The following is a 22,141-nucleotide window of genomic DNA, read 5'->3' as shown; positions in this document are numbered from 1 at the left end:
GAATTACTGTCCCCCTTATGGACGGTGTCTGTGTCACACGCCCCGCCCTCTCCCAGCCCTGTAGACCCGCCACCAGGGGAAGGGGTAGGGGCTCCTCCACCCCCACCCTCCCCAAGGCTGAGCAGGGAGGAGGCTGGATGAGGTATGTGTGTTCTGAGTGATGGGGGGTGGGGATACTGAGATGGAGAGGCGGGTGGTGGGCACGGGGGAGTGGTCATGGCTCTGGCACCCCCTTGTCCTGGCCTGGCCCATTCCCAGCAGTCCCTCCTCCCACCAATACTGCACCTGCTGCCCCACCCCGCCTGCCCTAGTGCCCCGGGCCAATACTGGGGGAGGCATACTAAGCACCCACGTCAAGGCCATCCCCCTCATTAGCACCAATGGCCCCCAGGAGAGGGCCCTGTCCCCCACTTCCAAAGCAGGGGCTGGGACAGCTGCCTCTCTAGAGCAGGTGCGTGGTGCTCCTGAGTCCCCTGGCTCCTGCCCCACCACATGTACTTGCTCACACATTCACGCAGAGAAACGCACACATACACCCCACATCACCTAGAGTGAGGGGGGAGGGGTCAGAGATGGGGGGGAGGAGTAGGGGATCACAGCTCATATGATTGGGGAGGTGAGGGGGGATTCCCAAGTGCCTGTAAGAGGCCAAGCCCCTTTAAGGCCTTTTCTCTACCATGTTCATGGCTGAGAATGGGGATGGAGGGGTGGAGGTGGGGATGCAGGGAGGGAGGGAGGGAGGGAGGGAGGAGACAGCAGACAGGTCAGGAATTCCACTGGGCCCCCAGGGGTGGTATACCCCCAGAGGAGGGTACAAGAGGGCTTACCCATGGGACTGGAGTAATATAGGAATCAGTACCCCAGGAGAGAGAGAGGATAGAGACAGACAAAGACAGCAGGGGCAGCCCACGAGCCCAAGGGGGGCAGGGCAGGCACATGCACAGGTGACAGCAGATGCTCTTCCAGGCCCTCCACCCCTGTCAGAACACCTGGACAGTGGGGGAAGGACATGCCCTGATGGGCAGCATAGCATTGCCTTCCCGTGTGTGTGTGTGTGTGTGTGTGTGTGTGTGTGTGTGTGTGTATGTAGGGGGCTGTGGCAGGCTGAGGGTCAGGGTGGGGTGGCAGGTTCCCCACTGCTTAAGACATTTTTGCCCCAATAGTGCAAAGCGCAGGAAGCCCTGGCACCCCTCCCCCTGCCCCTGCCCCATTCCCCATGGCTTCCGGGGGCATCTATGTCCACCCATCCATCCCTGCCGACATGCAGCCCTGAGCCCAGGGCCCTCTGGTCTGTTCTGTCCCTCCCCACCCTCCCCCCCCCACCCATGGGAGGGCTACCTCCTCCCTCCCTCTCTCCCCTGTGGAGTGGGCAGTGGGCGATAGCCAAAAGGAAGAGGAGGAGGGCAGCTCACCCAAGTGCAGACCAACAGAGCACTCCTCACCAGGAGGGTGGGAGGTGGCTCAAGCCAAAGTCCCTGAATTAGAGAAAAGAAGAGGGGAGGGGGTCCCAGGGGCAGAGGGGTGGCTGGCCTAAAGAGCTTTAAAGAAAAAAGGAGGAGCACCAACCGCCCCCTCCCCTGGGGCCCCAACTAAGTGCCATTTATCTAGGCACCCCCATTCTGGTGCCTGCCTGCCCAGAGTCTGGGTTAGTGCATTGAGTGGGAGTGGGGAAGGAAGAGGGCAGAGGTTAGAGAGAGCCCAGAAGACAGATGGGGACACAGTCCTAAGGGGGTAGAGGCTCTGGGAGAAACTCACACACACCCCCCTAACTCCCCCCCAGTGCAGCAGCATCTGGATTATAGCTAATACTGCAGGTGTGAGGAGGGCAGGAGCTTGAGCCACAGTTTTTCCTGTGTGGGTGCCAGGGGGGGGAGGGGGGGGGGGGGGGGGCAGGGAGAGGCCCCTGGGGCTGGGCACTTGAAAGGGGAGCTGTGTGGGCAGCAGGGCAGGCTGGTGAGGGGCCAGCTGGCATCCAGCGTGAGAGGTAGATGGAACTCAGCGGGCACGAGTGGCAGAGAGCAGAGGGAGCACTGGGCGGGGGGTGCCGAAGGGGCACAGGGGGAGGGGCAAGGCAAGGAGGGATGGCCAGGACCCTGTTGTGTTAACTCACAGCTCTGATCGGCAGCCCTGCCCTTGGGGACCTGGTATGTGGGGCAGTTCTCTCTGATTTGCGGGGAGGAGGGGCAGCTCTCAAAGTGCTTAGGGGTGGTAGGGGGCCAGCCTCGGTTAATAACTTAATATCATCTCTCTCTCTCTATCTCTATCAATCGCTCACTCTTTTTTTCTTTTTCTCTCTGTCTAGTTTTTCTTCATTTATCTTCTCCCCTTGCCTGGTTTCCAAAGTGCAGTTAGAATGACTAATTTTTAACCTCCAGGGGGAGGAGCCAAGCCAAGCCTTTCTTTGCACCCAGGCTTCTGGGGAAGCAGAGAGGCCCTTAGCCTGGAGGGGGAACCTCTGTCAAGGAACTGTGCAGGGGGGGCTCTCTCTTGTGTGTGTGTAGGGGCTGAATTGAGGGCATCTTCCCCCACCCCACATTCTTCCATCCCCTACAGTCAAGATGGCTTGTCCCCTCTTAGATCTCCCTCCCTTCCCCTACCTTCTTAGAGGATGGGGTCCTGGGAACTGCAGGACACGGTCCCCCAGCCTCCCACACTGTCTTTTTCATAGCAAGTTCATGTGTTTGCCCTGTCCCAGGGCTGGAGGTTCTGAGGAGGGACGGGCAGTGCGGGGTGTGTGTGTGGGAGCTGAATCTATCCAAGGATGAGAGGAAGGAGAGAAGAGGGGTGGGGGGCCTCCCTCAGCCCCCCAGCTCTGCCCCTTCTCTCCAGGCTCCTCCCCACCAGCTCCGCACACCCTCTGGCCGCCTGAGGCTTTAGACTTCCTGATCCTCAAAGACCTCGAGGAAGAGTGGGGGGAACAGTTCGGTGGGGCACTCGACTTTCATGTGGAGGAAGCGGCTGGCGTGGCAGGCCCCGATCATGCGGAGGTCAGTCACCTTCATCAGCAGCTTGGGCCAGAAGTGCGGAATGTTGTGTTTGCGGTGGTTCACGTAGTGCTCGAACGCCAGCAGGTACGCCTCCTGACTCTTCTCGATCTTGTCCACACACAGCAGGCCCGAGCGGTCTGCAGGGAAAAGGGGCGTGAGCTTGAGTGGGTGAAGGGAGATAGACTTGGAGAGGCTAGGGTGGGGAAGGGGAGGGAAAGAGACTGCAGCGTGTGCATGGGAGCAAGAGCAGGGTGGAGGAGGGAGGAGTCTGAGCCGCTGGGGGTTTTGAGAGAGGTAGTGAGTAAAGAAGACAGAAGGACTGAGAGGTGAGAAGAGAGGGGAGGCTTGGAGACAGGGCAGGACTAGGGGGCAAAGAGAAGAGTTGGTGGGAAGAGGGGCAGAGGGGGGATAAGGGGCAGGGAGAGGGGACAGAGGAGGGGTAGGGGATAGGTGGTTGGGGTTGTGGAACAAAGGCAAATGTGAGTGACAGAAAGTGGAGGGGGGGTGGTGGTGGGCAGAGAGAAAGAATACGGTGAAGATGGAATAAGGGGCAGAGGAGACATGGCAAGAGATGTGCTTGGACATCAGAACTGAGGGGGGATGGGTAATAGAACAAGGGACAGGGGACAGAGAATGGGCCCAGTGATGGAGGTAAGCTTGGGGAACAGAGAAGCTGAGGAATAGAGAAAGACTGTAGAATTCAGGGAAGAGGATAATGACAGGCGCAGGGCCCAGCCAAGCCCTGGAAGCTTCTGAGCCCTCCCAGCCAGTAGGCAGGTACCTGTTGACATTAGCAGCACAGCCTGCAGCAGAGCCACTTCCGTATCATCCAGGTTAAAGGCAGAGAGTGACTTGCCCAGTTCAAAGATGGCGTCGGAGACTACGCCCAGGCCACCATTCTTGAGCTGCTCCCGCTTGACGGCCATCTCCCCACTCAGCGTCAGGGTGTCGCTTTCGGGGTCATAGCGGACAGCCGCCCGCAGGGACATGATCTCCATGCAGCACCCCTTCAGGAGGATGATCTGGTCTTCGCAAGGCAGCTGCAGAGTGGCAGGGCCACAGGAACACTCAGCATGCCCTTCCCCATGAGTGTCTCTTGTGGATGCCCTTTGGGAGCTGTGAGGCCACCACTCACCTCAGCCAGTAAGGTATACTCTGAACAACTAGCCTTGCTCTGGGCCACGGACATGCCCTATGTCATTAAATCTCACAATTATGCCTATGAGTTCCCTCCCATCATTATCTCCATCCCCACTGCAGATGAAGAAAGTGAGGTACATGGTACCATGGCCAAGGTCACACAGCTAGTAGGGCAGCCTGTACCCAGACTTAGTGCTCTTTAAAATGAGAAATTTGGGGTGCCTGGGTGGCTCAGTCAGTTAAGTGACTGACTTCAGCTTAAGTCATGTTCTCACAGTTCATGAGTTCAAGCCCCACATCAGGCTCTGTACTGACAGCTCAGAGCCTGGATCCTGCTTTGGATTCTCTGTCTCCCTCTCTCTCTGCCCCTCCCCTGCTCTCACTCTGTTTCTCTCTCTCTCAAAAATAAATAAACATGAAAAAATATAAATAAATAAATAAATAAATAAATAAATAAAATGAGAAATTTGAAGCTGTTGGAGCCAGGATAGCCATGTAGATGTTGGGGGAGAAGGACAGGGAGGGGCTGGGGAGGCCAGGCACTTGGAATATCTTGGTTCCTTAGGCATTCGCTAGCTGTGTGTGTGTGTGTGTGTGTGTGTGTGTGTGTGTGTGTGTGTTGGGGGTGTTTGGGTTGTGTGTGTTAGATGTGTGTTGACCTACAGGGATTGCTCCCTGTCCAGAGGACCTTAGATGAGCATATGCTGACACTGGGTGACCAAGGGAGCAGCCCCAGTTTTCCCTCTAGGGTGGCACCATGCCTCTTCCCATTTGCCACTCACCTCGGAGAACATGGGCAGTTTTTTGGCAAAGTCCACCACACGGGTGATGGCCGGGGTGATGATCTTGGTAAACTCGCTGAAGGCCTCTAGGTCCACCTTGTCTCCATCCGGCATGGAGACGATGGGTGACTGGCCGATGTCATCCGGCTTTATAAAGAAAGAGACAGGGGTCAGCTGGGGCTGCAGACCCCTTTCAACCTCTCACTGAGGCTCCCTGCCCACCAGGGGGAGCTCCAAGTCAGCTTGGGGAAGAGGGGCGGCCAGTACCAGGGGACTGCCCTGTCCCATGCCTAAGGCTTCTCCTTCACCTTAGGGCAGAGAATAGATCAGAGCCAGAGCTGCAAGTCGGCTAATAATAACAATGACCATAACAGTAGTAGAAGTAATCTCATAATAATAGAAGCTATGTTTACTGAATATGTAACATATTTAATACGCAGCCAGGCACTAGGCTACATGTTTTATAGATCCTATTGAATCCCCACCACAACCTTATAAGGATGTTATACTTAACACCATTTCACAGGTGAGGAAACTGAGGCACAGTGCAGCTGAGTAATAAGCCCAAGGTCACATGACTAGTAAGAGGTAGAACCAGGATTTGAACCCAAATAGTCTGACTCCTCACCATTATACACACATGTGCTTGGTATTAAAGGCTGTGCTCTTAACACTATACTGTTCCACCCGCTGGCACACTCCACCAGGAACCAGATACCAGGTTCCTGCCTTCACTCACCATATACAATCAACTGTCCATCTCCTCCCGAGCTGCCCATTCACTTAGCACTCAGTTTTGCCAGGGTCTACCATAATGCCTCGTACCCATCAGGTGCCCTCAAATACTATTACATAACTGTGTCCTAACCCTCTCCTCCCAGTCACTGTGGGCAGGAAAAAGAGGAGAGGTTGCCCCTGCTCTCTAGAAATTCAATGGGGAAGCTCCCAATCACACTGAATAGGCAGGGCTGTGACAGCAGCAACACATATGCAGGCATATGAATCAGGATCACCACGTCGTAGAGAGCATTAGCTTTGGGTCAGATTAAACCAAGAAAGCTTTCTGAAGGAGACAAGACTCTGAGCTTGCTCTTCCTCCTGGCCACGTGGCTGCTGCTCTCCCCATGCCCCCTCTCTCCTTACCAGGAATTTCCGTCTCTGCTTCCAATGGCTGCCCTGGGCATTCGTGCTGCGATGGGCCTCTGTGGCAACATGGATCAGGTCCCACTCTTCGGGAGTGGGCTCCGGTCGCTGCTGCAGTGATCGGATCATCTCTTCCTTTCGTCGCCGCTCCCGGTTCTGCTCGATCAGCTTGCGCTTGGCCACCCGCTTTGAGTCATCTAGAACCACTGTCAACGGCAGAGAGACACGATGCTCTCTGCATGGCACTCTCCACAATCTACTCAGAAACTACTCTTCCCAATGTAAGGTTAGGAAACTGAGGGCCAGAGATGTTAAGTGACTTCCCAAATACCACCTAGCAATTGGGTGGCACAACCTGGATCATGATAATCACTGGGCCCATGTAGACTATCACGTTCTGGTCTAAGTGGTTATGGTGATAGTGGTTACTAGAAGAGCCTGCTACGCAATCCCCAGCCAATGCAAGATGCCCACTCTCACCCAGAAGTGGGGTGTCTTCTCTGGTAGTCAGGAACACTGTGCTAGGGTGAAGTACTCAGGACTCCTTTCTACCCAACAACTCTAAGGCCTTGGAGTGGTGAAAGGCAGGTAGGCACTGGGGCCCATGTGCAGGGCCCATTCAGGGATCCTTTGTTCCCTTTTCCCCAGGGATGAGGGCAGCAGGGACCAAGATCCTGAACATTCATTCCCCATCATCCTGACCTGGATTGTCACTCTGCACTGTGGGCCCTAAGGATACTCTGGCAGGGAGCAGTCATATCTGAACTCACCCCCACCCATGGCTGCCTGGCTCGACACCCACCCCCCCATCCCCTTACAGTCCATGGCCATGCCCACGGCGATGCACTTCTTGAAGCGACACAGCTGGCACTGGTTGCGGGTGATCTTGTCAATGACACAGCAGCTGTCATATTTGCAGGAGTAGGTGGGATGGAGGTTCTTCTGGATTGTGCGGCGAAAGAAGCCCTGGGGTGGAGGGAGATGTAGCATGTAGTGATCATGATCTCTCCTTCATGAACCAACCATGCAACTCACTGGGCGGGCGGGGGTGGGGGAATTAGTGAGGGAACTTGGCATCCTCCTGACACCAGCAAGTCCAGGATCACCTGGTGGGGCCAAAGGACTTTAGAAATATGGAACTATGTGCCCTCAGCTCCCAGGCTGCTGAGGCGCAGGGGCACATGGGGAAGGGTGGTGGCAGGGGGGAGGATGAGGAACCCAGTACACAGACATGAGCCTGGGATGGTGTCAGGTGCTATGATGCCTGAAGGAATAGCAGCAGCTTTGGAGGTCCAACTGATACCTTATTTTCGATCCTGCTAAACAACTCTGAAAATAAAACTGACTCCCAAACCTACCCTTATACATGCTGCCTGTTGCTCATGCAGGTGGAATTCTCGAAATGGGGGGTGGGGGTGGGGGTGGAGGTTAAAAATCAAGAAAAGGCACTGTGTATGGACACTAGTAGATTTAAAAGAAAATTTTCAATTCTGTGTATCGGGTTTAGTCTTTGCCCTAAAGAAAAATCCTCAAGAATCAAGATGGCAGCAATAACAGGAAGAGCTAACATGTGCTGAACACTCACTATGAGGCACTTATAAGCCTTTTCCATGTGTGCATTATCACATTTGATGCTTGTGTCCACCCGTGAGGTAGTAATGTTACTATCTCCATTTTGAGACTAGGAAACTGAAGTTTGGAGAGATTAAGCAATCTGCCCAAAGTCATATGGCTAAATGGGCAGGAGAGCCAGAACTGGACCTGAGGTGTGGGACACCAGTTCCGAGTTCTCAGATTCAGGGGTGTATTAAAATCATCTAGTGCACTTAAAAATTAAAACAAAAGAGAATAAAATAGAACAGAATAGAATAAAATAAAACAAAATAAAATAATCATTTACTGCACTTAACGAAAAATGCAAAGTCCTGGGCCTCACTCTAGACTTAAGATATCAGACTCTCTAGAGCTGGGGCCAAGGCATTTCTGTCTTTCTGGGATGCTCCTCTGGGACTCAACTGTCCTTGAGGGTGAGGATCCTTGCTCTCTGTTGTGCTGCTTGTATTGCTTCCAGGAACACTGCTATGGGACTCTGAACCCCTGGTGGTCTGGGCTTTGTTGATACTAAGAAAGAGAGGAATGTGAAGCCTTACTATATTTTTAAATACTTTCATTTCTTGGAAAGTCTTACATTTTCAGGAGGTGATGATCCTGGAAAACCCTTGCAGGTGAAAATGAGCTAGGTGAGATGTAATTAAAGCTCCCCAAGTCTATGACCTTGTCCCAACTGCCCACGGAGACTCTGTCATCCTCTCCAACTCTGGGCCCCACTGTGCCCCTCCCCCCGGCACTGGTTCTCACTCTTCTAGGTGCAGGGGGAGTAACTGGGGACCTGTTCCAAGGCAGAGTCCACAAAGGCCTCACCACAGAAGTTCTGACTGAGTAGGGTTGGAATGAGGCCTGGAGATCTGCACTGAACTAATCCTGCAGGTAGTCCAGGGACCACATTTTGAAAACCAGTATTTGTTTCCAGTGTGCCTCTCTGGTAGACTATGAGCAGCTTGAGGGCAGGACACATACTACCTCCTTCACATCTGATCCACCAAGTGGATGGAGGATAGCTGGGATTTATTGAGTGCTTCTTATGTTCCTGACACTGTTTTAAATACTTTATGAATTAGCTCATTTAATTCTCGCAACAGCTCTATGAGGTAGGTAATGTGATTATCCCCGTTGTATAGAGGAAGAAACTGAGGCCCAGAGAAATTAAGCATCTTACCTATGAGTGAGTGGCAGAGCAGAGATTGTAAACTGACAAATGAATAAGAGAGGAGAAATGGTGGTGCAACAGGTGGGGTTTAGGTTAGGTGTCTATAGGGCTGTCTTTGCCAGGAGCTGAGGGCCTTCAGGCGGGTGAGATGGGGGCTCAGGTGGGGGGTAGGGGGGGCAGGAGCTGTCTGGTCCATACCTTGCAGCCCTCACAAGTGATGCAGCGATAGTGATAACCGGTTGCCTTGTCCCCACACACGACACACTGCTCGTCTTTGTCCAGGTAACTAGGGATATACCCTGGGAGGGAGGAAGGGAGGCAGGCAGGCATGGCTTGGGCCCCCAGCAGAGAGGCTCCTACACTTCCTTCATCCCCCCAACTTTTCCTTCCTGGCCCATCCCCTAGCCCAGCCTCCTTAAAGGATTCTTTGTGTCCAGGTAGAATCCTGGAGACACATCAGAGTCACCTTGTCCATCCCCTTCCCTAAGAATATGGAGAATCCCAGTTCTTCCGACTGCCCATTTGGGGATTTTTCTCTTGCTGCATCTGAGGGGCAGGGGATGCAGGACATGTCAGCAGCTCATCTCAGGGGAATACAGTCCCTTGGCCAATTAGCCCCAGATCCTGACTCAGGGGCACAGGGGGGTGGGGCTCAGGGAAGGGGTTTATCAGGGAAGAGAAGAGGTCCTTCTTTTTTGAGGACCTGTCCTCAAAGGCTGGAGCATGCCCTTATCACCCCTCTCACCTCCAGACAAGTTCGTCCCAAGCTCTCTGGAAGGCTCTCCCCAAGGGTCACAGGAACTGCTGGTCCATGCCCAGGCCCCCAAAGAGCTCCAGGCCTGGTTTGGTGGGGTTGAGGGTAGGGAAGAAAGGCACACACAACCAGGCTCACCTGACATGCTGGTTTTCAGGGAACATTGGCCGTTCTTTCTTTTTCGCTTTCCATCTGGTGACCTGGCACTGGATGGGGGTAGAGTGGGCAGAATCACAGGGCAGTCTTTGGGCAGCCCCCTTCTCATCCAATAGGTTTCTATAATCTCCCAGGCCCGATTCCCTCCATCTTGTGTCCTCATTCCACTTCCACCCCCAGGTCAGCTGATAAAACTGAGAAGGGTCCAGCTATCTAGAAGCTTTGGGATGAGAGATAAAGGGCATGGCTGGGGGCACAGGCATGTTCTAGGGCTCCAACACACACACACACACACACACACACACACACACTATAGAACCTTAAACACCCATAATCCACAGGATATCCACATATTTAAACCTTCAATACATGGAACTTATGCAGAAAGAATCTTCAGGACATGCTTACAGCTATATAACCTTTAGGGCACACACATATGTACATAACAGAAGACCAGAGCATCTGTCTGTCTTCAGTATAAACCTAAGGATTATAAATAAGCACCAGGATCTATACATCTATGAAATTTTCAGGGCATTCTCAAATGCGTTCTATGACCTCTAGGATATGCCCATGTGTTACACAACCCTCTGGACAGACACCTAATAGTGAACATGTGGCTTGATTCCCAGGTCATGTACATGGTAGATAACCCGAGTGATTGAAAACCTATACTGACTAGCAATGATAATCTATAACCTGGAATAAGAAGAGACTCCCAGAGCCACCCTGTTCATGGCCTTCATTTAACAAAGCAACAAACCGAAGCTCCATTTGTGCCTGGTGACACTGTGCACTAGAGTCAGAACCAAGACAAGGACCCTCCACGCAAGGTGTTAGCAACCCTCAACCACTGCACATATATGTTACCAACCTCGACCCATACATGTTACATAACCACAGCACACACAGGTTACATAAGCCTCCACATACGTGCACGGATTGTATAACCTCCCACACCCACCCTGCATGTGGCATGTTGCAGGGCTCCTCCCCCTGGAGCCTGATGCAGCTCCCAACACACTGACACAGTGACCTTGGCCAGGGTCGCAGTCATAGACAAGTCTGTGTTCCAGGCCCCCTGGGGATTACCCCTGTCTGATTTCTACAACCATTGGAGAGTCACATCTCCCTCCTGCCTCCAGGAGGAGTGGATGTGGGAGAACTCCAGGCCACCCAGCCCCCAGTTGAGCTGGTGGTTTTCAGCAACTACGATTTACAGGGTGCAGTCCCAGGAACAGCCACAAGGTGGCAGAGAAACGGGGTGGGGGGAGGGGATGCTGCCTTGGAGGGAACCAGGAACCTGCATTCCTGCTTTTCTTTGAGTTAGGAGCAGGCTCGCCCAGACTCACAGAAGTCTGGGCAGGGAGATACAGAGGCTGCAAGTGAGAGCTATCAGTGACAGGCCATATCTTCTTTTTCAGAGCCCTCCCCCGATCCTGGGCTTTGGGGAGGGATACCCAAGGTGCCCTACTCAACTGCCAGCCTCATCCACTTCCTCCATCCCTCCAGGGACCCAGACATGGGCCCCAAGGCTTTGCCTAGCCAAGCCTCTGGCCTCCTGGCTCAAGATCTGGTCTCCAAGGCAACAGCCACACTTCTCCCCAGAGCACCCCCACCCCCACCCTCTCCCTGGCCATAGGCACAGGCTGTACCCAGCTCCTGGGGCATCATGCCAACTGGGACAGAACTCTGTGCCACTTGGGGCTGATGGGAGAAGCAGAGACCCTCTGGGCTCCTCAAGGGCAACGCAGATCACAGGTAACCCATCCCTAGTTGTGTATGCAGGGCTGATTCCTCCTCCACGTGTGAGCAAAACCTTCAGAGTTGGCATTTACTTCCACTTCCTGGGAGGAGCCCCGTGGCAGTGCCTGCTCTTGCCCATGAACAAGGAAGAGCTTGTGGGGCTCCCAATAGATTCCAAATATAAGCACGGGCTCTGACCAACAGTGACTGGTGCATGTGCTCTGAAATGTCATGTCCCATGCATCATGGCTTCTGGACCACACACTAGTCTGGTAGGGAGAAGAGGAAAATGGCAAGGCTGTTTGGATTCCACATGCTCAGGTGAGGGCGGCTGAGAGCCACTGGGAAGGCATCTGAGATCTCCCAGCACTGTCAAGAGAAGGGCCACGTGCCTGCCGCCTGTAATTACTGTGTCCTGCATCCCCCCCCCCCCCTCCAAAATGGACATCTCTCAATCCAGGTGCCTAATTCCCTGCCACATGTGGCCATGACCTCATCTCCTGGGCAAAGGTAGGCAGCAAGCTTGTTGGCCCCATGCCCAGCCCTCCAGAGGTGCTTAAAAGGCCCAGGCTCAGCGCTCATTTGCCCAGCCAGGAGATGACCATGCCTGCTGCCTAAGAACTGACACAACCTGGTTGCTGGAGCCATTACCTGTTCTCCTCTGGGTCTGACCCACACTCCACCTTGCTTGGCTTCTGTTCCATTCACTTCAATTCCATCCAGGATGCCCTCCAGCACGCCAAGAGACTGGGGTGGGCACGATGGCCCCCCCGGCACACCCACAGGCCGCCCACCCCCTGCCACCCAGGCCCTAGGGCACAGCACCCATGGTGCTCCCCTCAACACTTGGCCTTTCACACCATGCCCTGCGCCCCAAGGGGGGCGGGCGGTGAGAGGGGCCAGGGAGTGGCAGGTGGTAGGGCTGAGGACAAGCTGGGTCTGAGGAGGGGTCTCGGGCTGGGGGAGTAGCTTTGGAGTCTTGTCCAGAAGTCCCTGCAAAGAGAGGAGAGAGGCAGGGATAAGGCAGTGCAATGGTGGCGGTGAGTGGCTAAGATTCCTTTGGTGGCAACATTTTGGGCTCTTGGAGCTCATAACAAGATGGTGGCAGGCATGGAGGGCAAGCACAAACGGGATCAGGACAGCCTGTCAGTTAACAGGTGCAGGAGGCAAGACTGGAGATACACATCCTAAGCCCCAGACCTGGAAAGGTGTGGAGGAAAAGAATCAGGTCATCACGTACCGTGTCTCAATCCTGACATTCAGTCAAGCGCCTGGCCTTTTGATGTGTCCATTGAATGTAGCTATTGTTACCACCCGTCTAGCCAAGTTTTTCTAAAAGTTATCAGTATTATAGGACAAGAGGGGACCCAAGATGAGCAATTTTCAGCTCACCTGTAGGGGGTACTTGAGAAGGAAGGGTGGGACATGGGGCAGCACGCAGGGATCATGAGTGCCCACCCAAGTGCATTGATGGAGAGAGACTGTTGAAAACAGTGGGGAGCTGACCTCTCCCCTGCTGCTGACCAAATAACCACTCCTCAATCCCAGCTCCCCAAGGACCCTAGAGCTTCCTGTACAAGGTCCCAAATCACACTTCCCAGTCTGAGGACCAGACCTCCCAGTTGTTTAGCTGTGCTACCACCCACCAGGACAGCAAGGGCAAGGGGAAAGGAAGCAAACATGTGTTACCTGGATAGATAATATGTGCCCTCTGAAGTGGGCATCAGAACTTTACAGATGAAGAAACAAGCTCAGGAAAGCTTGATCATTCATTCATGTTCACACAGCTAGGAAGCAGGTGGCTCAGGGAAAAGAACCTAACAGCCTGTCTCAAATGCTAGCCTCAGTCCACCAGCTGGGGTCCAGGGCAGTGCCAGCATGGGGCCACCATTCCCTCCACACTGCCCCTCTGACCACAGGCTACAGACCTGAGGTGTACTGTCTGCACACACAGGCAGGTGTGGGCATGTGAGAAGGGGACAAAGGGTGCAGTTCCCCACACACAACCTCCATCACGTGGCTGCTGTACCAGAGACCTCACCCCTGGGCCCCCCGCCCCACCCCCAGGAACTGATAAGGAGCCAGGGTGGGAGGGGAGACAGATAAGTCAGGTCATTGGGCAGGGCAGGGCAACCGGACAGGGCCTCTGCACCCAGGCAAGCCCCCAGCATGACGAGCATGGCAGGACCATTATGCCTCTGCTACCCCCATAGACTGGGCACTGGGGGCTGGACAGGAGACTGGGGTGGGGGGGGCAATGAGCGGGGAGCCTTAGCCCAGGGAGCCGTCAAGAAAGTAGGTCAAGTTTTTCTTGGCTTGTGAAGAAATTCCTGTTATAAATTTATAATGGCGTAGCCAGCCCTAAGGGGTGGAGGTAGGGGGAGGAGAAGGAGTGGGTGGGGATGCCCAGGGACTGGGCACTGGGGCCTGCTGCCCTCAGTCAGGGCACTGAGGGGTAGGGGGCCAGGGAAGTCGTGGGGGTTGGGCCGGACAATAGAGGGCTATTTTCTGTCGCTTCTGTTTCCACTTCTATCTGTGCCCAGCGAGGCTTCCTTTAGTCGGCTCTCTGCATCTGAATGTCTCTCTCTCTCTCTCTCTCTCTCTCTCTCTCTCTCTCTGGGTCTGGGTGTCTCCCTGTCTCCCCCCTCAGGCTGTGCCTCGGTGCTTGGCACACCCTGGCTGCGGTGCTGCCCCCGCCTGTCTCCTGCCCACCTGGCATGCTGCCACCACTTGTTTACAGAAGCTGGAAAAATCCACTCGCCAGCCGGAGGCCCAAGCGCCCCCAGGGATGGGAGGAGGCAGGCAAAGGAGTGGGCATGCTGAGAGAGGGGCAGCCCTGGGGAGCAGGCCCTGGGGGCAGGCAACAGGGCCAGGGTGTATGGGAATGGGTATTAGCAGCTGTGGGCCAGGCCAGGCAGGGAACACCAGCAGCAGCCACATGGCATGGGCAGCTCCTGCCCCGGGCCATAGCTATGGAGGACCCCCTCCTCCTGCACCCTGCCACTGCCAATTGCTACAGGGCACACCTGGGGCAGTGCCAACCTGAGCCACCATGTTTATTTTCCCTTCCTCCTCCCCAGCCCAGCCTTAACTCCAAATGTGTCTGGGCACTGCCAAGGGCTTGCACGTGCCTGCTGGGGGGAGGGGCAGGCTCCCTCTCTGCCCCACCTCTGTGCTGAGCTGAATGGTGCCCCGGTGCCTGTCAGTGCAACCAGGCTCCAATGACCCCTGGCAATGGGCAGAGGAGCGAGGTGCTGCCTTCATGCTCAGGGCACCCTCATGTGGCACCGAGCAAGAGGCTGGAGAAACCCTGGGGACCCCAGGTCTCTAGGGACATACCTGGGCCTCTGAGGCAACACAGAGTAAGCAGACGGCCCAGCATGCAGGGAGGCATAGACCATGTGCGCCTGTGTTAGCTGTGGGCAGCGGGGGAAGGGGGGGGGGTATGGTAAGTATGCCCACCCTGAAGGGCAGCCTCTCTCCCCTCATCCTGGAGTCCGGCTCCTTCCTGGCATATGCCCTGCAGAGACAGAGGCTCAGCCTGAAGAAGAGAGGGTGGAGCTATGGGGTTCTGAGACTGGGCTGGACAGCCGGAAGGCAAGACGCACCTGTCGGGTGGGCTGGCCACCCACTCTCTTTGTCAGATAAGAGCTGTTGGGTGGCAGTATGGGCAAAGTGCTCATGGAGGGGGAAGCATTTCATTAAGTTTAAGTGCTTCTGCAATGGGGGGACAGAGGCAAGAGGCCAATGCGGTATCTATGGGCACCATGCCAGGTTCCCACTGCTGGACTGCCCCACTCCGCAGTCCTGCAGACCCAGGGGGATTCTCTGCCCCCAAAATCTAGCCCCAGATTCTACACATGCTACTCCTCTGACTGTCCGCTCTTGGCTTTGGCCCCATCTGTCTGGGGCCCCTGGACTTTGTCCTTAACGCTCTAAAGAAAGCCCAGCCCTCCTCCTTGCCAACCACAGAGGAAAAGACACACACATAGAGGGGGCTGAGAAAAGTGGAGAAAGCAGAGAAGGAGAGGGGCAAAAGGGATGATGGGGGAAGACAGGGAGAAAGAAAGGAGGGGTAAGAACAAAGAGATGGGCAGGGATGGGGGGGTAGAGCTAGGATGACAATGAAAGGAAAGGCAGCGATGAGATGGGGGATGGGGGACAGAAGGGGTGAGGTAGGGAGGAGAGAAAAATGAAGGAGAGGGGAGACAAAGAGAGAAAGGTAACAAAGAAAGATGGGTGGGGGGTGCTTCATGCCCCGCCTAAGTCCCACCCCATGGAGGCTGGGGGAGGGGGGGGAGTAGAAATGGTTTCCACGGTGACAGCTGGTTCTTGGTGGCCTGGCATGTGGGCTATTAATAGTGCTGTGGGTAGGTTCACGCCTCCCTTTCCCCTTCCCCTTTGCCTGATGCTAGGGTGGGGGGAGATACTTCCTCCCTCCCTCAATAACCTGGCATTGATGCCCTGACTCCACACCATGGGCGCCAAGAAGGGTGATGCTAAGGGGCCCCGGTGGCCACTGTAGCCCAAACATACACAGGGGCATGCACAGGCAAACACAGGCATCTGTGCACACACTAGTGCCTGTGCCAACGTGGGCTCCCACGAGCAGCCACAAACACCAACGGCCCCTGGGAGTCTGGCGAGAGTGAAAGCTGCAGCACAACATAGGCCCCCACGTGGAGGGGTAGGTGCGTCTTAGAGCCAGGACCTCTTTCTCCTTTCCCAGGTCACCCTGTTCTATTCTCAGGTATGGACTGAGTAGGACTGCCCCACCCAACTCACTGTTATCCTAGTGCCAGGAAGGAGAAGGTAGCGAAGGCGGGAAGGAAGGTACTACTTGGCAGGTATGATGGTAGAGGAATACACAGACGCAGGCACCAGCTTGGCAAGTGGAAGGGAGGAGGAGAGTGAGGCAGAACTCCTTGGTGGGTTCTCCCTGCGGCCCCCTGAGATGGGATTCTGGAGCTTAAGGGCAGTGACCCTTAAGTCTGATCTCCTAGCCACCAAGGCACCTTGGAGGCTAGAGAATGGGAGAAAGGGGTGGGGGATATGACATAGGGGGCTGAATGATTAAACAAAAGATCCTCTGCCCCCAAAGAATATAACAGGAAACTCCCCCCTGCAGATCAGAGACAGAAAGACATAAACAGCAGCCTTGACTTGGGCCAGATGCCCAGTGTTAACATCAAAGACTGCAAAGACTGTACATCCCCCCACCCCACCATAACCTTAACCACCTGCTGCTCTCCTCTCCCTCTTCCTACCCCAGGCCAGCTCCAGTCAGGCATCAAGGTGGGTGCCCAGGTCTAGAGGTCAGCTCCACCCCCCATGCCCACAACCATGCTCAAAAGCTCAGCCCCTTCCCTGGCAACCCACAGAACTTCTTGCCTCTGCCCCAGTTCCCCTCAGGAACGGAAGCGGGAGATCCAAGTAGCCAAAAAGGCACAGTTCGGAGCACCCCCAAGCTGGGCATGGCACATTGTCCCCACCCTCCCCCCAGCAGCCAGCCGGGTAGGGTAATCGGAGCTGGGAGCTAGGGCAGCTGAATGCTGGAGGCATGAATGTCACGGGGCCAAGGCACTCGCTGCAGATGGCATGGGCACAGAGCTTGGGGTCCTCCCTTCTCTGCTGCCTTCCTCCCAGGAGACCTTAGAAAGGAGTAGTCTGCAAGCCCAGGGGAGCACAGCCCAGGAGGGAAGAGAATGGTGGAGGCGAAAAGAAAGGCAGGGATGTTCTCCCAGGCACCCCAGGGACGGGAGAGTTAGCCCCCACCCAGGCAGAACTGGCAGAGGCAGAGAGAGGGGGCGGGGAGAGGGAGGGAGAGTGAAAGAGGGAGGGGGGGAGGGAGAGAGAGAGGACGAGAGAGAGTGAGAGAGACAGAGCCCGCAAGCGCTAGAGAAGGGGGAGAGGGGGTGGGAGGGAATGGGAAGAGAGAGATTGAAAATTGTGTGTGAGTACGTGTGTGTGCGCGCGCGAAAGAGACAGCAGGAGAGAGCGAGAGAGAGCGCGCGCGAGCAAGTGAATGCAGCTGAGTCTCCGGCACACACACGGACACGTGCAGACACACACACTCACTCCGCATGCGCAGAGCCACGGCTGCGGGTGCCCAGTTCCAGGAGATATTCAGAGCCCTCCCCAGCCCACACATGCACAAAACATGCACACATGGATGCGCGCACAACACACCCACTCACTGATGTGTACAAAAACGCCGATAGCCACCAATAGCCGATAGCCTCGGGTCCGCTTTCCCCTTCCCCCGCCTACGCGCCTGGGTAAAAGAGAAAATGAAACAGGCAGCTCAGGCTCTGGGAGCCAAGAACTCATCTCTTCCTTACAAGAGGAAGAGAGGAGGAAGAAGGGGAGGTGGGCTTGTGCTGCTCTTTGCCACTGCTGGGGGTGTGGCTGTGCCTTTGGCCCTAACCCTTAACCCCAGTCCCTGTCCCCAGACTAAGTGCTCATCCTTAAAGCACTAGAGCAACCATCGCATTTCCTGGGCACCAACAAGTTCCACCTTGCTCTTCTCCTCTACCCAGAGAACTTCTAAACCTTCCCTCTGGACCACCTCATACAAAAGCATACAAGAGGGAGGTCCCCTTTGTGACCACAACCTTGGCCTGCTGGGGAGGAGGGCAGGTAACAACGCATGTCTGAAAACCATGTGACCCCCCCTCACTGCCCCCCCCCCACTAGCCCCAGATGCTTCTCTCAGAGACTGGGAACTGTCTCTGGTTCCAGGGGGCATGGGGATCCGCATCCTGGTGTGTGCCAGATCTGGGAAGAACAGGAGAATCCACAGGCGTTGCTTACCCAGCCAGCATGCAACGCGGATTGAACACAGGTGTCAGGCCACATTATGTTATTTACCCTCACTCGGAGTGAGGTAGGCATCATTGTCTCCAGATGACGAAAACCCAGGCCAAAGTCAGCAACTGGTGAATGGCAAAGACCCAGCCTCCAACTCCCAGCCAGTGCTCTTTCTGCCACAGTCATGCTTCCCTCCTCCCTAGGAGGCACCAATCCCCCAAGCACCTTTGCAACTGTGAGAACTGGAGTTGGGACTAGCCTCCCAGCCCAGAGGCTCTCCAGTGGCCCACCACGGGGTATCCTTCCACTGTCCTTGCTGCATCTTGAAGGGGAGGGGCTGAAGAAAAGGGATCTGGGGGAGAGAGGGAGTCTTTTCTCCAGACTCACAGAGGAAGACAGGCAACCTAGGACAAGACCCTGGCCTTCAAGATGTCACACCCACCCACTGTTCCTTACTCAGCACTACCACCCTCACGCTAATGCCCTCTCAGTGCAGGGATGGGGAATGTGGTATCTATCAGCCAGGGCTAGGTCCTGGGTGATTGATTAATGGTAGGTAGTAGCTGGGATGCTGGATCCCCAGCAGTGAGGTAGGGTGCTGCACTCTGTGTGCAAGAGGTAGAGGGGCTCCAGGTTGCAAAAACTTGTAGGGGAGACAGATGTGACATGAAGGGTAAGGAGGCTGGAGATTAGGGACCCACTATCCTCCCCATCCCCCATCCTATTTCTATGGGAGAACCAATTCTCCACCTGGCTTCTCCAAGAAATCCAGGGGACCTCGGACCTACAGGCTTCCTCACTGTAACTGCCTACATATACAGTGCTTGTTATGCACCAGGCACTTTTAAAAGCATTTTATATATTCTAACTCCTCTGATCCTCAAAAAGCTGAATGAGATAGGTATTATTATCCCCAATTTACAGATATCGCAAGGTTCAATAGATTGCCCAAGGTTATACAACCAGCAAGTGGCAGAGCTGGGATTCAACACCAGGCACTCCAGCTCCAAAAAAAAAAAAAAAAAGAAAAAGAAAACAAAACAAAACAAAAAACAAAAACAACCAACCAAACAAAAACCCTGCTCTTAACCATTACCTGATAAAGGAAAAATACCTTGTTCTTTGATCCAGTTACTCTTCCCTTTGAGCCTCAATTTTCCCTTCTATAGAAGCCTATGGATTATTTAGAGTAGAATCACTAAGAGTGCCTTCTCATCCAAATAGGTCATGGCTACAGGGGAGCATGGCCAGAAATGCTTAGTGCCCCCTGGGCTCTGGGCTCCCTGCCCCACTGCCCCCTGCTCAAAATTCCCACTCTGGGCTCGCGTCTGCACTCATGGAGCAGGGCCTCACTCAGCCCCCCACATAGTCTGGGCAGCTGTACCCTCAGAACCAGGCTCTGAGGCTGGGCAGAGGGCACAGCTGTTGGGCATCTCTGAGGTGGATTTCAGCTGCCAGGGGTGTGGAGAAAGACCATTGTGAGTCCTGTCACTGACCCTGCTCAGTGGGGCCCTGCCAACTCCCGCCACTGCCCACAGTGGAGGGGGGACCGTTTTCCTGTGGGTCAGTGTGGTGGGGGGCCTCTTCACTGGTTTGCTTAGGAGCTAGCTGGCTGTAGCCCGCATACCCAGGGCTTCCACTGAGCTGGTGTACCCTTGGCTGAGCCCACCGGGTCTAAGAGGTCAGCATGAGCAGTAGCTGACCCCCCTTCCCTTTCCCCCATTCTCAGCCCCCAAAACTTGCTGCTGCAGCTGCAGCACTGAGGAAGTGCAGGAGGATGTCCTGAGCAGGCAGCTGAGCCCCCCCCCCCCCCCCCCCCCCAACCTCTCATTGACCCCAGAGGCAGGGCGGGCGGGGCGAGGGGCGGGGTTTGAGTATTAACAACTGGAAAAGTATGAAGCTCATCACTGCCAGTTCCCAGCTCTGAAAAGAGGCTGTGACAGAGACAAGAACAGGGGTAGACAGGGGTAGCGACTGGGGGAGAGTTCCAGACTGTCAGAGAAACAAGCTGAGGGAGAATCAGACACAGCAAGACAGAGCAAAAGAGAGACAGCATTAGAGAGAAATTCCAAGTCAAAAATACACATCACTCAACCAGACACTCACCAGCACACGGCCTCCTAAGGAAGGCTTCCAAGTTTAGACGGGAGGGCAGAGGTGGGAAAAGGGGCCAGACTCATGATGGGAGGCAGGAACTCCGCCCAGGGGGCAAGTCAATGGTCCCAGGAAAGGCTCAGACATATGACCCCAACAGGAGCTGCTAGAGCCCACATTTGCTTTTAAGGTGGCATTAGGGACCGCTCCCTAAAAGCTGGCTCTCCCCAACTGCCTCTCCCCCTACACACACACACACACACACACACAGCAGCTAGGATAATCTCAGCTGCTGGAAGTCACTGGACATTGCTTCAGCCCCATGACTCGGCCCTCTGGAACCCCCCTGCCCCTGCTCTCTTTGCTCTTGTTTCTCTGTCCCTCAAAAAGAGAGAGAGAGAGAGAGAGAGAGAGAGAGAGAGAAAGGCTAAGCCTAGAGGAAGAAGACAGGAGGAAGCTTGAGGGGAAAAAAATCTACGACACAACTCTATGTGCATCCAGCGGTGTGCCTGACTGCACAGCTACAGTGTACACATCTGGGGTTGTCTGGACGCAGCTGTCGGCATAGACCTGTGACTGTGTGTGGACCTGAGCCCTGTGAATGCCTTCTGCACCTGAGTCCCTGGGAGTATGTGCAAATGAGTACACCTGTGTCCAGAGATTTCAGTCAATCAATTAACAAGTATTTACAGAGCACTTCCTGTGCTAGGCTCTGGGTGGGATCCAGAGCTCTTGGAGTGATTCTCCCAGGTCTCAAGGAGCTAGCTCATGATCTAGTGGGGGTGGGGGGTGGGGGATGACAAGCAACAGAGACTCAGAATATTATTATGAATGCATGCCTTGCACCATTATGCAGGAAAGTCTTTTCACAGAGACAAGTTTAATTTTCTTTGGAGTAGAGGTTTTGTTGTATACAGAACCTTAGAGATCCACAGTAAGAGTCCAGGAAAATACTTGTTGCTAAGTTGTGTATACATGTGTTGAAATGTAACTGCGTTTGCTTTTGACTGAGTGACAGCCACTGTCACGGCAGGCGATGATGTCTGTGTGACTGGGCTCATGCTAGCACGTGTGTGCCTGTGAGTGACAGGGTCTTTTGTAATGTGCGGCTGTGTGCAATTGCTCTGTGTTCATGCATGCGTGCGATAGTGACTTTTTCTGTGTGGGTGACAGCGACTCCTCCTTGCCCCTGTGTGTGACAGCATCTCCGTGTGACCCTGTGCGTGGGTATGTGCATGGGTCGGTCTCCCTGCTCTTGGTCTCCTGTGGGTGTGTCCCACCCCTTTCAGCTCCCCGGTGCAGCAGCAGCCTGCCTCTTCCCTTGTCCCTATGTGGGTGTGTCCAGCAGCTCCTGTCCTTGAGTCTGCCTGGGTGTCCCTGGGTGTGCATGCATGTGGCTGTCTGTGTGGGCATATCTGTGTGTCTGCATGTCACATTTGCTTCCCCTCCCTCATCATGGACAACATCCCCCTTCATCCCTTCCCCCTGCTGGAGCCAGAGCCAGCATTGAGGGGAGGGCTCCCATCCCACAGGCTTTCCTTCTGCGACCTCCACCCCTGTAAACGGTGGCACTCTTCATTGGCCCTATCATCCCTGTCCCCCCCTCCCGCCCCAGGCCTTTCTTTCACACCGGACAAGGGAGGGCCCCAGGCATAGAAGGGGCACCAGAGACACGTTGCAAGGGGGAGGAAAACGGGGCGGGGGGGGGCACACCACACAGGTCCCTTCCTCCCTCTTCTCCCTAACCACACTAGCTTGCAAC

At 54.9% G+C, this 22,141-nt stretch overlaps 1 protein-coding gene across 1 annotated transcript; it reads right to left on the bottom strand.

The window, feature by feature from the left end:
• Nucleotides 1-2,240: 2,240 nt before the first annotated feature.
• On the bottom strand, nucleotides 2,241-17,771 carry THRA (thyroid hormone receptor alpha). Its single transcript, XM_040497432.1, has 9 exons — nucleotides 17,673-17,771; nucleotides 12,127-12,468; nucleotides 9,712-9,779; nucleotides 9,018-9,118; nucleotides 6,871-7,018; nucleotides 6,053-6,258; nucleotides 4,910-5,056; nucleotides 3,769-4,027; nucleotides 2,241-3,124 (listed from the first exon to the last, which is right to left on the bottom strand). Exons 2-9 carry the CDS (start codon nucleotides 12,177-12,179, stop codon nucleotides 2,874-2,876), a joined length of 1,233 nt encoding a protein of 410 aa, XP_040353366.1. The 5' UTR covers nucleotides 12,180-12,468; nucleotides 17,673-17,771; the 3' UTR covers nucleotides 2,241-2,873.
• Nucleotides 17,772-22,141: the final 4,370 nt, after the last annotated feature.

This window comes from Herpailurus yagouaroundi, unplaced genomic scaffold (assembly GCF_014898765.1).
Source record: "Herpailurus yagouaroundi ecotype Mexico unplaced genomic scaffold, PumYag 189, whole genome shotgun sequence".
In the NCBI taxonomy this organism is placed as follows: Eukaryota; Metazoa; Chordata; class Mammalia; order Carnivora; family Felidae; genus Herpailurus; species Herpailurus yagouaroundi.
The sequence above is the reverse complement of the archived record's forward strand: the minus strand, read 5'-3'. Positions and strand labels throughout refer to the sequence as shown.